The sequence below is a fragment of the Clinocottus analis genome, unplaced genomic scaffold (genome assembly GCF_023055335.1).
Source record: "Clinocottus analis isolate CAN_PGR_092001 unplaced genomic scaffold, fCliAna1.0.p SCAF_16, whole genome shotgun sequence".
In the NCBI taxonomy this organism is placed as follows: Eukaryota; Metazoa; Chordata; class Actinopteri; order Perciformes; family Cottidae; genus Clinocottus; species Clinocottus analis.
Window position 1 is genome coordinate 16,460,597 of NW_027175887.1, and position 13,759 is coordinate 16,474,355.

The window sequence follows — 13,759 nt, forward strand, 5'->3', positions numbered from 1 at the left end:
TATAATACATTCATGAGCAGCGGTGACGACACTCACTCCAGGTAACAAACACACACAACAGGTAACAAACACACACAACAGGTAACAAACACACACAACAGGTAACAAACACACATCAAAGGTGTGAAAGGAATTGTTGCTGCACAATTTTAGAAAAGAAAAAAGCGAATTCAGCGCATGCTTTTATTTTGAAAGGCACACACAACCTTCACTCCTCTCGATGTGATGTCGATGCGTTGCAATGTAACAGGAAGTTGAGCCGTTTGCGTCGCTCTTCCACGAGCTTCACTTCCTGTTTGCGTTGCGGAGTTCTTCTGGGAAGTTACACACACTCGTGTACGCTTTTATTTACGTGGGGTTAACACTTAAAGCGAGTGTAAACAAACACGTGTGCGTTTTATTTATTTCTTCATGTTTTTGGAGCCGCGTCACGTCGCTGCTGTTTCACTGCAGCGACCAAACAAAGTGCTAAAATGGAAGTTTGCTCCTCATCCGTCAATTACAGGATGCAACGCAGAGTTGGACTCACACACACACACACACACACACACACACACACACACACACACGCTCGCAGTGTGCCAGGACTTTACACGTCAGAGAGACAGGATCCCTCTGTCTCTGCTGCGATACACACCTCACGACCCCCAATCTGCTGTTATCGTGAGCGCGGGCCAAATATAATGAGTCACCACACACACACACACACACACACACACACACACACACACACACAGAAACACACACACATAGACACACCACTACAGACAAATGCAGTGAGACAAGCACTGGAACTGGCAGAGAGGGAAAGACATTGTACGCGTTCACACACACACACACACACACACACACACACACACTCGTCTGAGTGGCTGTAGGAGAAGGACAACTTTCTGAATTCGAGGCCGACTCTCTTCGTCCCTCAGACGGCAGCGTGAAGTCACTTCGAGACGCGACCACAGAGAGGAAGAGAGAGACATGCGGGTGATGACATCATCGCCGTGGGAGTGATGGAGGAAGTGGACGATTCACACGAGCGCATCAGGACTCGTTTCCTCGCCTGCACGACGCTCTGCAAGCGGCGAGGCCTCTCGTACGTAAACTCCACTTGTCTCCAGCTTCATACGTCTGCTTCAACCCGCCAAAATAAAACTCACACCGGACGGAGGAATTAAAGAGACACAACGCAAATATCGTCACGCGTGAATCCGATCTTTAGCGAACGAGCCAACGCAACAGGTCGTTCTGTGTGTGTGTGTGTGTGTGTGTGTGTGTGTGTGTGTGTGTCTTCATCTGCGAGCGTCCCTCTCGATGTGTTCGGAGCACAGGATGACTAATGGAGACGGATAGCGTGATGAATCCACTCATCTGTAATGGATTAACCTCGTCTGGCCCCCAGAATCTCGTCTAATCATCCCGAACCGGCTCGTTAACGGCGAGAGAGGAAGAGAAAGAGAAGAAGGAGAAGAAGAAGAAGAAGAAGAAGAAGAAGAAGAAGAAGAAGAAGAAGAAGAAGAAGAAGAAGAAGAAGAAGAAGAAGAAAAAAAAACAGCGACGCATCAATATTCCTCCTCGTGACAGCGCTTGGCACGGAAAAAAGTCGATTCAGGTGTAATTGACTGCACGACTCTGTCAGGACCACACACACACACACACACACGCACACACACACACACACACACTTGTTGCTTTGCATCGCCGGTGCTGGTGCGTTCAGGGGGCTTCAGAAAGTAAAACAACATCTGAGCATCAACTCATCTGCAGGATGAAGTCCTCGTGACGAGTCCACAGAGCCCTGGGTGTCGTCTTCCAGGCTTTAAAACCCGGCGGCAGAAAAGGGCTAAAAAAGTGTGTTAAACGTGCGTTCCCTCTCGCGGCCACCAGGGGGCGACTCCTCCGGTTCGCGAAAAGAAAGACGTCTCTAAGAAAAGGACTAAAAAAGGACTAAATATGATGTTACGCTGGATGTTGTAACAGCGTAATATGACATAAATATTCTCTTTTTCCTGGTTTTAAATGATGCATTATAATAAAGTGATCTCTTTTATTGTTCTAGTCCACATTACTGATGATCACGCATCAAACATGTCCAGTTAAACTCTCTCGTGTCGCCTGAATCTGTTTCTGTGATGAATCAATAATCAAAGTGATCGCCGGTGGAGTTTTTTGCACCTCCTGAACTTCAAAGGGTGGAGAACCTGCAGGAGACAGGTGCTCCCTGCATGTTAACACCACCGCGGCGCTATTTCTGTCCATGTTGTGTTGCTGTCACTCATCCTCTGCCTCGCAATGTTTTGTTAAAATATGTTGAGCAGCCAAATGCAACACAAAAAAATAATAATGAAAATAAAAAAGGAGTCATAAATTACAGTCGACAGTGCAAAACAAAAAAAAAACAAAAGATGCAAAAGATGCCTCCAGCACGCTGAAGACGATTGTTATTCAGCAGCTGATGTTTAAAACTTAAAGTCGCTTCCTCGTTAAAAACATTGTGTTTGTGTCTCGTTGAATGTTGTCTCCAGACCTCTTTCCTCCTGTTTGACTCGTCGTATGAACCTCAAATCAATTCCAATACTTGTGTTTATTGTATGTATTTGTTCAAAGTCTTGTGAAAAAAATGTATATCTGCAAAAAAAATCCCCTTTTAAAGATATTTTGATGGTAACTATGAACATCCAGCATGATGTGAGCCAGATTCCCCTAAAAAAGCCTCCTGGAGCGTCAATAAGACACCTTTTTGGAAAGATTAGGACCTAAAGAGTCAGAAGCTGCAACAAAAATCACAATAAAACAAAGTCTTGGTCTGTTAGGAAGGAGTTTCAGTCAAGAAACTGTGTCGTTCGGTTCAAAAATGGAAAAGAAATACGTATTTTATGCCAAAAGATTGTCTGAATGGGGCATGCTGGGACTTAAAATTGGCGGTTTGATGTTGTGAGACAGTGAGGTAGTTTATCCCTTTGACTGGAGTCACACTCAAACCCATCGTGTGTGTGTGTCTGTGTGTGTGCGTGACTGTGTGTGTGTGTGTCTGTGTGTGTGTGTGTGTGTGTGTGTGTGTGTGTGTGTGTGTGTGTGTGTGTGTGTGTGTGTGTGTGTGTGTGTGTGCGTGTGCTTGAGTGGCTGACCATTTACGCTGCGAATAATATTTACATTACAGCCCACCGTGGACCACCAACTCTGCAATGCTTACACAGAGGCTCACACACACACACACACACACACACACACACACACACACACACGCACACACACACACACACACACACACACACACACACACACACGCACACACACACACTGAGGAATACGACTCATCCGGTTTTAAAAGGCGGCGTCATGATGTCATTCAGGTCTTCTATACAACCGACGGGGACGAGAAGAAGAAGCATCGAGCTGAGCGCCGGAGCGCCTGCGTCACCGTATCGAGGTGTAACGCCACGTTAACGTCCGTCAGAACACAACGTACCTTTAATATCTTTAAACTTCTCTCCTCTGGCACGAGCCCAACAAAAAACACTGGAAAAAAAATAGAAGTTCAAAAAAACTAAACGCTCGTATACACGCCGGCTCAGTTTTCAAAATATCTAAATCACATTCAGTGCTGGCGTATTTGTGTGTGTGTGTGTGTGTGTGTGTGTGTGTGTGTGTGTGTGTGTGTGTGTGTGCGAAGGTTCTTGCATGTAAGAGGAAATAGACTTGGCGAGGATCCCGGCCACTTTGTGCCGCCGCCGCCGTTTAAAAAACAGCCAGCGAGATGTGCATTTGTGTGATTTCCAAAAGAAGCCGCGCGGTTCCTTTGCCAATCCAATCTAATCCCATCCAACCTAATCCCGCTTAATGTTTCCTCTAACCGACTCAGACGCGACCGCTCGTCCTGCAGGAGCGGCCTCCGTGCATCGTGTGATATTCTTTAAAGCAATATATTAAAAAAAAAGCTCCTCTGTTCCTCGGCTGCAGCATCACCACCACAACAACAACAACAACAACAACAACAAAAGCCCTTCAGGGCCACAAAGCGGAGAGACCTCGGAGCGGCCGGAGACGCTTTGTGAGGCTCGGGGGACACTGAGGAGGTCTGTGTGACTGTTGGAGTTTCCTCAAGGACGCTAATAAAACCTTAAAACACACAAAAAAACATCCGAAACAGGAAGAGACCAGTTTACTCTTCCTGCAGTGAAACCCCACTGGACGGATGGTGGAGGATGCCTTGAGTTGTGCCTTATTCACTGGGGAGTTTGACGGATACGGCATTGAACAGGATGATGAGATATTATGTTACCATATATATTTATATTTATATAAATACATATATCTATAGATGTAGGAGAGAGTCTGCGTCACAGCTTTCAGTCCCGATATGAAACGTTGACGAGCATCTTCTGCAGCTCGGGAAGCGACAGCGACTCCGTACCTGCGCACAAGCGGCGTCTATCTCCACCTTGTCAAGCCCCTCCCCCTCCTCTTCCAGAAAGACACCCAACACCTCCGTCTCCGAGCCGCCATCGCTCGGTCAGACTCACTCGAGGCACCGGCGGCGTCTCAAACTGCTCCGTTGTGCAGCGACTCTGCTGACAGCAGACGCGCACTATATATATATTTTTTTAAAAGCAGCCAGAAGAAGTCTGGTTTTCCTTTAATAATCCTGTATTTTTACACCCTCGGTAGCCTGCGGATTAGTTTCCGGGTGCGCAGGAATGTACTTAGTGAATAAATATGACTCAGGTCCCTTGAATGTGTTGTCACGCCTCCCACCTCGCCGCATCAGGAATGAAAGAGCATCGCAGCGGTTCCTCTTCCCTTTAGTTAGATTTGGATGCACATTCTGTTCTTTTTTCTTTTTTGCTCTCGGTGTGTTGAAACATCCCACCAGATGAAAGCGATCCAGGCCGGATGTTCGGCTGTTTCGGGGGTAAGAATAGATCCTGGATCAGACGCGAGCGGCGAGGAGCTGATTTCACTCGCACTATTTGGCATCCTCGTGGAATGAATGAGACGGATGTCAGCAGAGCGGCGCTGTCACCTGCACCACGGGACTGCATCTGTGCGCTGTGATTAATGACGGGGGGATAACGCCGAAAAACAACTCCAGTGATGTGAACCAGCACATCCACACTGGAGATAAAGTACACACAGTGAGGAAGACGACCGGGTGGATTCAGATGTCCGAACAGTGTTGGGATTCCCTCAGGAACGCTTTATGAACACTAAACTTTTTAAAAGATATTTTGATGCTAACTATGAACATCCAGCATGATATGAGCCAGATTCAGTAAAAAAGCCTCCTGGAGAGTCAATAAGACACCTTTTTGGAAAGATTAGGACCTAAAGAATCAGAATCTGCAACAAAAATCACAATAAAACAAAGTGTTGGTCTGTTAGGAAGAAGTTTCAGTCAAGAAACTGTGACATTCGGTTCAAAAATGGAGAAAAAAGACGTATTTTATGCGAAGAGATTGTGTGAAGGGGGCATGCTGGGACTTAAAATGGGAGCGGGAGGATTTTACGTGCAGTTTCCAAAAGGTTAAAGTTCTGTCAGAGGCCACAAAGCTCTTCAGCCTCTTCAGCCTCCTTCCACTCTGCCCGACAAACACATTTCAGTTGTGAGTCAACGGAGAGTTCAAAGCAAAAAAAAAACCTAAAATCTCCAGCCGGCAGCGGGAGAGAGAAACTCAGCAGAAGTAACACAGACGAGGACGAAGACGAGGACGAAGACGAGGACTCTCCCTACGACGGAGACAAAGTCAAAGACAACTGCATCGTTCCTACATTACACACACACACACACACACACACAGACACACACACACACGTGTCCAGCACGTTAAGGAGCTCAGACCAACGTGCCGTCAGATGTGAGACGTGAGGCCTCCTGCAGCTTCTACACAGCACGAAGCCTCCAGGAAGCGTATGAAATTAAGCGTGACGTACCTGTTACTGGAGGGGGGAACGGGCCCGTGTGTGTGTGTGTGTGTGTGTGTGTGTGTGTGTGTGTGTGTGTGTGTGTGTGTGGTTGCAGGTAAAGGATATGGGTTGCAGACCACGCGGAGGCACCAGTTGCGCGGCCTGGAGGTCTGCTTCAGGCAGAAGAAGGCCACGGGGGCCAGCGCCGGGTACGGCTGCTGCTGCTCCTCCTCCTCGGAGACGCAGTCCGGGTCGCGGACGGGAGCCCGGATGCGAACCCCGAGCAGCGGCGGCGCCGGCGGCGGCGTTGGCGTCGGTCCGACCTCCGCGTCCGGCTCGGGCTCCCGGTGGTCGCGCTCCTGGACCTCGGGGCTCCACTCGTCGGCTCCGTCTCCGCGGCCGGAGCACCGCCTCCTCCTCCTGCTCCTGCTCCTGCTCCTCTCCTCCTCCTCTTCGTCCTCGTCGTCGTGCCCTCCTCCTCCTCCTCCTCCGGGGTCAGCATCGTGACCCGGGGCGTCGCTCCTGAAGGCCGGCGGTATGGCGAGCCTCACCTCCTCCCGCCCCTCCGGGCTCTCTGCGTACTGAAAGCGCACTCTCCCCTCGCCATCAGTCATGATAGAGCATCAGGCAGAGCCACTCTGAGGGGAGGTCAGAGGGAGAGGGGTTAGAGAGAGAGGGGGGGAGGAGAGGGAGGAGAGGGAGACGGACGGGAGAACATTTGCAGACGCAGAGGAGCAGCAGAGGGACGAAGGCGGCAACGAAAGAGCAGACAAATCACACCGCGAGCCAAATAAACACTCAGACTCGGTTCCTCCGCCGAGTCCCCCGGCTGCAAAATGACTCTCGGCCAATCAGAGCGGACTCAGATTATCAATATTCCCTCGCTGACCTGGCGGCGCTCGATAGCTCTACGTGAGCGTTTACGTGCGAACGTCTCTTTCTGCGTCGATTAATCCAACGAAAGAACAAAAAAAAATGAACTATTTGGTTGGAACATCATGGACGTCGTGTGAGTGTGATGCCGGGTGAATACTGTAATGTGATGGTTTAAAGGAGTCAGAGCGTCACCTCATAGTTAGAACCACACACACGGATCCATTAAATTAACGCAATAAACTCAGATTACGAGAATATAGGGATTTTTTTTCACCCTCCTCTTCCTCCTCACCACATGAAGATTGTGTGAATGTGATGCAGGAGACTCATACATACAGTGATGTGATTGTTTAGAGCATCATCTGCTGTTCCAGTGACACTACTTAGAAACACACACACACACACATGGATCCATCAGGATAACGCAATAAACTCATATTTTTAATATTATGAGAATATAGGGATTTTTTCTTCTTCTTCCTCTTCTTCCTCCCTGACTCTCTCCCTCGCTCTTCCTGTTGCTATGTGATTGAACAGATGGACTGCTCTGTGTCTGGTCTACTGGAGGTTTTTTAGCCCACACCACGCAATGGTGGGCAGGGAATGCGCAAAAAAAAAAAAAAAAAACGACAAAAAAAACACACACGCACACAATACACGCCGCACTAATCCTGATTATTATATTTAAGTGGAATCACATCGAGAGGTTAGTCATCATAATCCATCCTGACATACTTTTTCCTCTTTTTAAGGGCTTTTTGTTGTTGTGGTAAAGGGCTTTGTTGTGCATCGTTTGAGGGGGAGAAAAGCGCATCTGACGCTCGCGACAGTTGCGCGCTCTCCTGAAGGGATCGTGTGTGTGTGTGCGTGTGTGTGTGTGTGAGAGAGTGTGAGTGTGTGACAAAGAAGGAACACGCCGCGTGAGCCAAAGTACATTTGAAACGGTGTCCAAAAAAAAAGAAGGAAACATTAAAATAAATAAAAGCACCGGAGGGAATGAAGCGCTCTTCACCTGTTTTGGGTTTTTTTTTTTTGGTCCGTTAAAAAGTGGACTCGTTCCGGGACTCGATGGAGGATCAAACATTACAGACAGAAGAACTTTATTCTTGAAACAATACCTGATCGAGACGGAATCGGAAGTTCCCATAAGCATGATCCGTGACTTTCCGCGTTTCCAGCGCGCCCTGCCTTCCTCAGCAACCCGGAGCTTCTTCCTCTCTCCAAAACCTCCTCCTCACTTCTTCTTTTTGCTTCACACAGATCAAAAAAAAAGAAATAATCCGACAGCCGTTTGGAAGAAAATCCACCCCAAAAAAAAAATCACCAAAAAAAAAAAATCACTGGGAAGTATTTGAAAGAATCAATTTGACGTGTTGTTCTTCTTCGTCCTCATCCTCATCCTCAGCCAGGCAGCAGCCCGTCCGTCCATCCTTCAGAGGGTTGTTGGTTTACGCAGCGTGGAGCAGGAGAGATGCGCGCGTGGAGGACGGACCGTGCGGCTCGCGCTCTGCCGGAGCTCCGTGGATGATCTGACACCGAGAAACTTGGCCCAGGACCCCGGGAGTCCTGACACGTGACGCGGTGCCCGGCTGTTTGGGGGAGGAGGGAGGAGGGAGGAGGGGAGACACACACACACACAGAGACACACACACACATGCGCGCGCGACAATATTAATAATAAAATGTCACACACAAATAAAAGCCAGGGAGAAGCCAGCCGCGCGCGCGGCAGCAGATAATGGAAATATAATGAAATATGTATCAGCAGCTCGTTTCTTCTGTGGCGGGAGCGACAGAAACACAAGGAAGCGTTGTTGTTGTTGTTTCAGTTTATTTATTCCTCTCTTCCGTGACAGTCCTCTAATTTGTCGCCATAGTAACAAAGTGATGAGGAAACGCTAAAGGCAGCTAAAGTCATGGAGATGCATGTCTATATTTCATATCTTTATACATTCTGTTATACATGTTCATACAGTCTGTTTGGCTTAACGTGCCAGAAAACTGGGATGCAAAACGTTTTTCGACGCCCACGTGCTCCAGACAGCGTTGTCGTGACGTCACCCACGAGCTGCTTTGAAGCCTCGAGTTTTGTGTTGCCATCTTGGATTTTTTTTTTTGCAACCAGTGACGTAGAGACGCTGTATAACGTCTCTGTGACCTGTCAATCAGGAGGTAGCCCCGCCCCAAAGCATCCCCTGGTTTAATAGTATGGTAATTTCAATCAAATTATAGGAGTAAATATTTGTACAGTGTGAGAGAGGTTCATTTGTTAGAGTTTAGTGTGATGGGCTATCTTTTATTATATCATATTTAAGCCATTAAATCAGTTTAAGTCTTGCGTCCATGTGGATCGGGGCCAGACGGGCCTCTTTCAAAACAGATCTCAGATCATCAGCTGCACTTGGATCTGTGTTGGACCACACAGCTCACGACGATCCAGGTGTCACCGTGCAGTCTGTGGGGTTTGATGTGTGAGGGGAGTCAGCAGGAAGCCACAAAAACACCACATGTGTGCCAAATAATAATAAAAAAAATGACCTAAAAACTTTTCTGGCACATGAAAGCGGCAGCCATCTTGGAAACCACCATCTTCCTGTTTACAACGACATGCTGACTTTAATGAGTATGGTATTAATCCTAATGGAGTTCATGAAGTGTGTGAGTTGATTTACACACACACACGACATCCAGCGTTGACGTCCTGAAGCTGAATCGTTGTCTTCGTGTAAGAAGTGTTTGTTTCCACTCGTCGTCAACGATCTCCTTCATATTCTGATGAGCTCGCTCGTCCCGGGTCAGCGCCTTCACTCAGGCGGCCGCCGCTGCCGCCTCGACGTCTTTCACAGGCAGTTTCGATCCCGACAATCTATTTAAACCTCCGCGCTGCCCGGATGATTGATCACAAATACACACACACACACACACACACACACACACACACTATGTCTAATGAAGAGTGTTTCAGAGAAAGAGGGAAAGACGTCGGCGCTGTTCGACGGAGTTTTAATGCAGCGAGTTTCATTCTGCGTCTACGTTTGGATCCTGTAAGGCGTCACGCTGTGTCGGGGGGGGGGGGGGGGGGGGGCAGACAAACCCTGCTGACATCAACACCGCAGGAAGAAGCTGCCACGAAGCTGGACGGTAATTGATATGTGGATAGGCAGAACGAGAGAGATTCAAAAAAGGCCCCCGTTTTAAGTGTGACAGCTGACGGGATGAGAACCCTCCCAGTCCCTGCTTTCCTTTTTTACATGTTGCCAGAAACCCATCAGACGCTCTGTGAGTTGCCGCCCTGAACCTCGAGCCTCTGAGTCCGGGAGGTTTGAGAGATTGAGAGAGATTTTTGGGGCGTGGCGACAAAAGACGAAGGGGCCCGGATGTGTTCCTGGTGGAACTCCGGGACATTTCTCCAGTGAACTCCTTCACTCCACCGCAGGAAAACCAGTAAAAGCAAACTGTTTTTAAACAAGCAGTGCTGCTTTTGTTCCCAGAAGCAACATGAACCTACGCGGTCACTTGACCTGGTATTATATGTTTTAAAATATCATGATTTGCCAAAAAAAGGTCTCGCGTTGCTCCGTCCAGACCCTCCGAGAGTCACCGAAATCCAATTAAAGCGTCGTTTTGAAGTCGTGAATCTGAACGACGGAGACGCCGGTTTGTTTTTAGAGGTGGAGGGGGGTGATGTGCACTTTGATGGCCGTGAGGCGCGACTGGAAGGAGGGGGTTGTGGGTAATACAGCGGGGGCTTTAATGTGCGACCGCTGAATCACACTTTCCCGTTAACCGTCTGTGAAATGAGACGTTACATAATTTACAGTAATGTCCATGACGAGGACCCGCTGAGGTCGTTACAGGAATTAAATGCTCTGTGCATGCGTGTGTGCGTGTGTGTGTGTGTGTGTGTGTGTGTGTGTGTGTGTGTGTGTGTGTCCATTCATTCCCAGCTGTGAGCGATAGAAGGCGAGACCATCGATCCGTCTCCCCCCCACCTGTTTGTCTCTCATCCCAACTTCCATCAAAGTTGGAGCTCATTACCGGAGGCGTGGCCCCAAAATGGCTCCCGTGAGGCTTTGGCTGTGTATATAATGGCGGCTCCAGTTTCACCCCCCCCCCCCACTTAACTCACTCAGCTGTGTGTGTAAACCTGAAAGTCTGAACAATATAACACTCTCAGAGCAACAGCAAGTTAGCAACAGTTTATAAATCTGTTTTCTGTTTCTCTTCCTGAACATTCGTCTTTTATCAGGGAACAACATGAACAGTGTGTTCAGTAGTAAGGGTCCCTGTGAGGGACAAACCACTGCTTCTTTAGTCCATGTTCAGTGTGTTGCTGACCTTAAAGATGTATGTTAAAGACCAACAATTGATTCACTTTATACAAAAGCAATAAGCGCTTTTGATGTTTTTCAGTTCAGTTTTTCAGCATTTTTAACACGTTAACATACCCAGCCTATATATATATATATATATATATATATATATATATATATATATATATATATATATATATATATAAGAAAACATCTCTCTTGTATTTTCATTCATTTATACAATACGTTTTTTTCTTTTCATTTTTTTCAGCATTTCTTCAGCATTTTTAACGCCTTAACGTGCCCAGTTCTAATATATATATATATATATATATATATATATATATATATATATATATAAAGGTAGGAAAACATCTCTTCATACTGTATTTCATCATTTATACGATACGTATAGCGAGCGGTCTAAATGTGAGTGATTCTCGTTTATGATCAATAATCCTCCATCGGCCTCCATTCCCCCATCCCCCATCCCATCATGCACTCTGCTCCCTTCCACGGCGTCTCCCGTGCTTTCATCATCCATCCTTTTTTCTCATCTCCTCCTCGTCGGCCACCATTACTCCGTCCAGAGTTTTGAAGTGCAGAGCAAAGAGGAAAAGAGCATCGCCCGTCGGACGCACACCAGATTGCTTTTCACTTCAAACACTCCGGGATCCTGAAGGAGTCGACGTCCAATCAGACGCCTTCCACGTTACAAGCCCGAGTGTATATCATAAATATATATATATAGTGTGTGTGCTTGAACACACACAAAGAAAACTGCGAAAGGAAAATCATGTCTGCCTCCTGTTTGAGTGACAGCTGCTCTCCTGAGGCGTGCGGTGCGGAGACACAACAGACGCCAAGGACGTCGGCAAAGTCATGAATAATCAAGACAACAAAAGTCGAGGAATAAAAATTGCTCTTGCCGATGTTTCCCTCCGCGGCTCGTCTTCGCTGTATCTTTCCATCCACCCACCCACCCATATTTCTCTCTCTCTCTCCTCCCCCTCCCTCCTCTCGTCTCCAGGGGGCTGGAGTCCTCTCATCAGGCCCTGGTGACGTACGTGGGTTTAGGGAGACCCTGCGCGTCGTCTTGCAGGGGGCTTCCCCCCCCCCCCCCTTCTCCTGAGGCAGCGACGTCCGTACTGTACACTGTTAGAGACGAGCGGGCCACGAGTGTACTGCACAAAAGCCACTGAAATATGCATGCCCTCGCTGTATTATTGAAATCCAGCTAAGAAAAGTACACCGAGACAAATAACAAGGTGAAAGAGAAGAGAGAGAGACGTCATGAAAACATGTTTGGTGGCGTTTTTTTCTAAATTTTTAGTCCCTCTTTCTAAAGTAATCATTCCAATCAGGAGTACGGGAGAGCGGGGAGATATCTGTGCATTCATAAACGCAACAGGAACAGAGGAAACAGTTACATAATCACACACACACACAGACACACACACACACACAGACACACACAGTGTGGAGCCTCGCAGACGGCTTCAGGAGGGAATCTGTCGTCCTGAGTGCACTCAGCGTGCAGCTCCATCATACATGTTGACGCCGACACGCTCCGGCGTTGGGGTAATCACGCGGCCTGCGTACGTGTGTGTCAGGTGTGTGTGAACTGTGTTCGTGAACAAACGCACACGGCATGGGAGCAAACTCAGCGGGTGACATCGTGTGTGGAAAAAAAATACATTTCTACACGCGTGTGCATCGAGAGTGTGAATGTTGAACGTCTCCGTCGTAGGCAACGAAAACTGTTCAGTAAGAGGTCGTGATGTGGGACACGGACACCGGTGTCCTGGGTGAAAGTCCGTCTCGTTTGACCCCGTTTGACCTTTATACGACGCGTGTGATATGAGCTCCAGAAAAATGTATTCCTTTAATATTTTGAGTTCATACATAAGGAGCAAATAAAACTTCTGTACTTTTACTTTAACCTTTTTGGAAACCGTGCGCGAAAATCCTCCAATTTTAAGTCCCAGCATGCCCCATTCAGACAATCTCTTGGCATAAAATACGTATTTCTTTTCCATTTTTTGACCGAACGACACAGTTTCTTGACTGAAACTTCTTCCTAACAGACCAACACTTTGTTTTATTGTGATTTTTGTTGCAGATTCTGATTCTTTAGGTCCTAATCTTTCCAAAAAGGTGTCTTATTAACGCTCCAGGAGGCTTTTTTAGGAGAATCTGGCTCATATCATGCTGGATGTTCATAGTTACCATCAAAATATATTTTGAAATTATTTTTTTTTTGCTGATATACATTTTTTTCCCAAGACTTTGCTGAACAAATACATACAATAAACACAAGTATTGGAATTAATTTGGGGTTTGTACAACGAATCAAACACAGGAGAAAAGGAGGTCTGGAGACAACATTGGATTTTAACCCTGAATAACTTCCACCCGTAGAACTCTGTAAGACACACACACACACACACACACACACACACACACACACACACACGCACACACACACACGTTCGTACACTGAAGGTTGCCATTAGGAGCAATTTGGGGCTAAGTGGACTTGCCCAAGGACACAGCCGGGGATCAAGCCGCTGATCTTCTGACTGGAAGACGACCTCCTCCACCAGCTGTTAGTTAATACGGTTAATATTAAACTGATAAAATGGCTTTTAAACACACACGCTCACACA

General features: G+C 47.3%; 1 protein-coding gene across 3 annotated transcripts in view; it reads right to left on the bottom strand.

Annotated features, from left to right (window-relative positions):
* Positions 1–8,311, bottom strand: part of cacna1ha (calcium channel, voltage-dependent, T type, alpha 1H subunit a) — a 96,933-nt gene extending 88,622 nt beyond the window's left edge. For all 3 annotated transcript variants that reach the window (XM_068578198.1, XM_068578195.1, XM_068578194.1), the window contains exons 1-2: positions 7,896–8,311; positions 6,028–6,539 (exon numbers count right to left, since the gene is read on the bottom strand). In XM_068578198.1, the coding sequence (XP_068434299.1) occupies positions 6,028–6,515 (488 nt within the window). In that variant the 5' untranslated portion in view covers positions 6,516–6,539; positions 7,896–8,311. The remainder of the gene's footprint in view (positions 1–6,027; positions 6,540–7,895) is intronic.
* Positions 8,312–13,759: the final 5,448 nt, after the last annotated feature.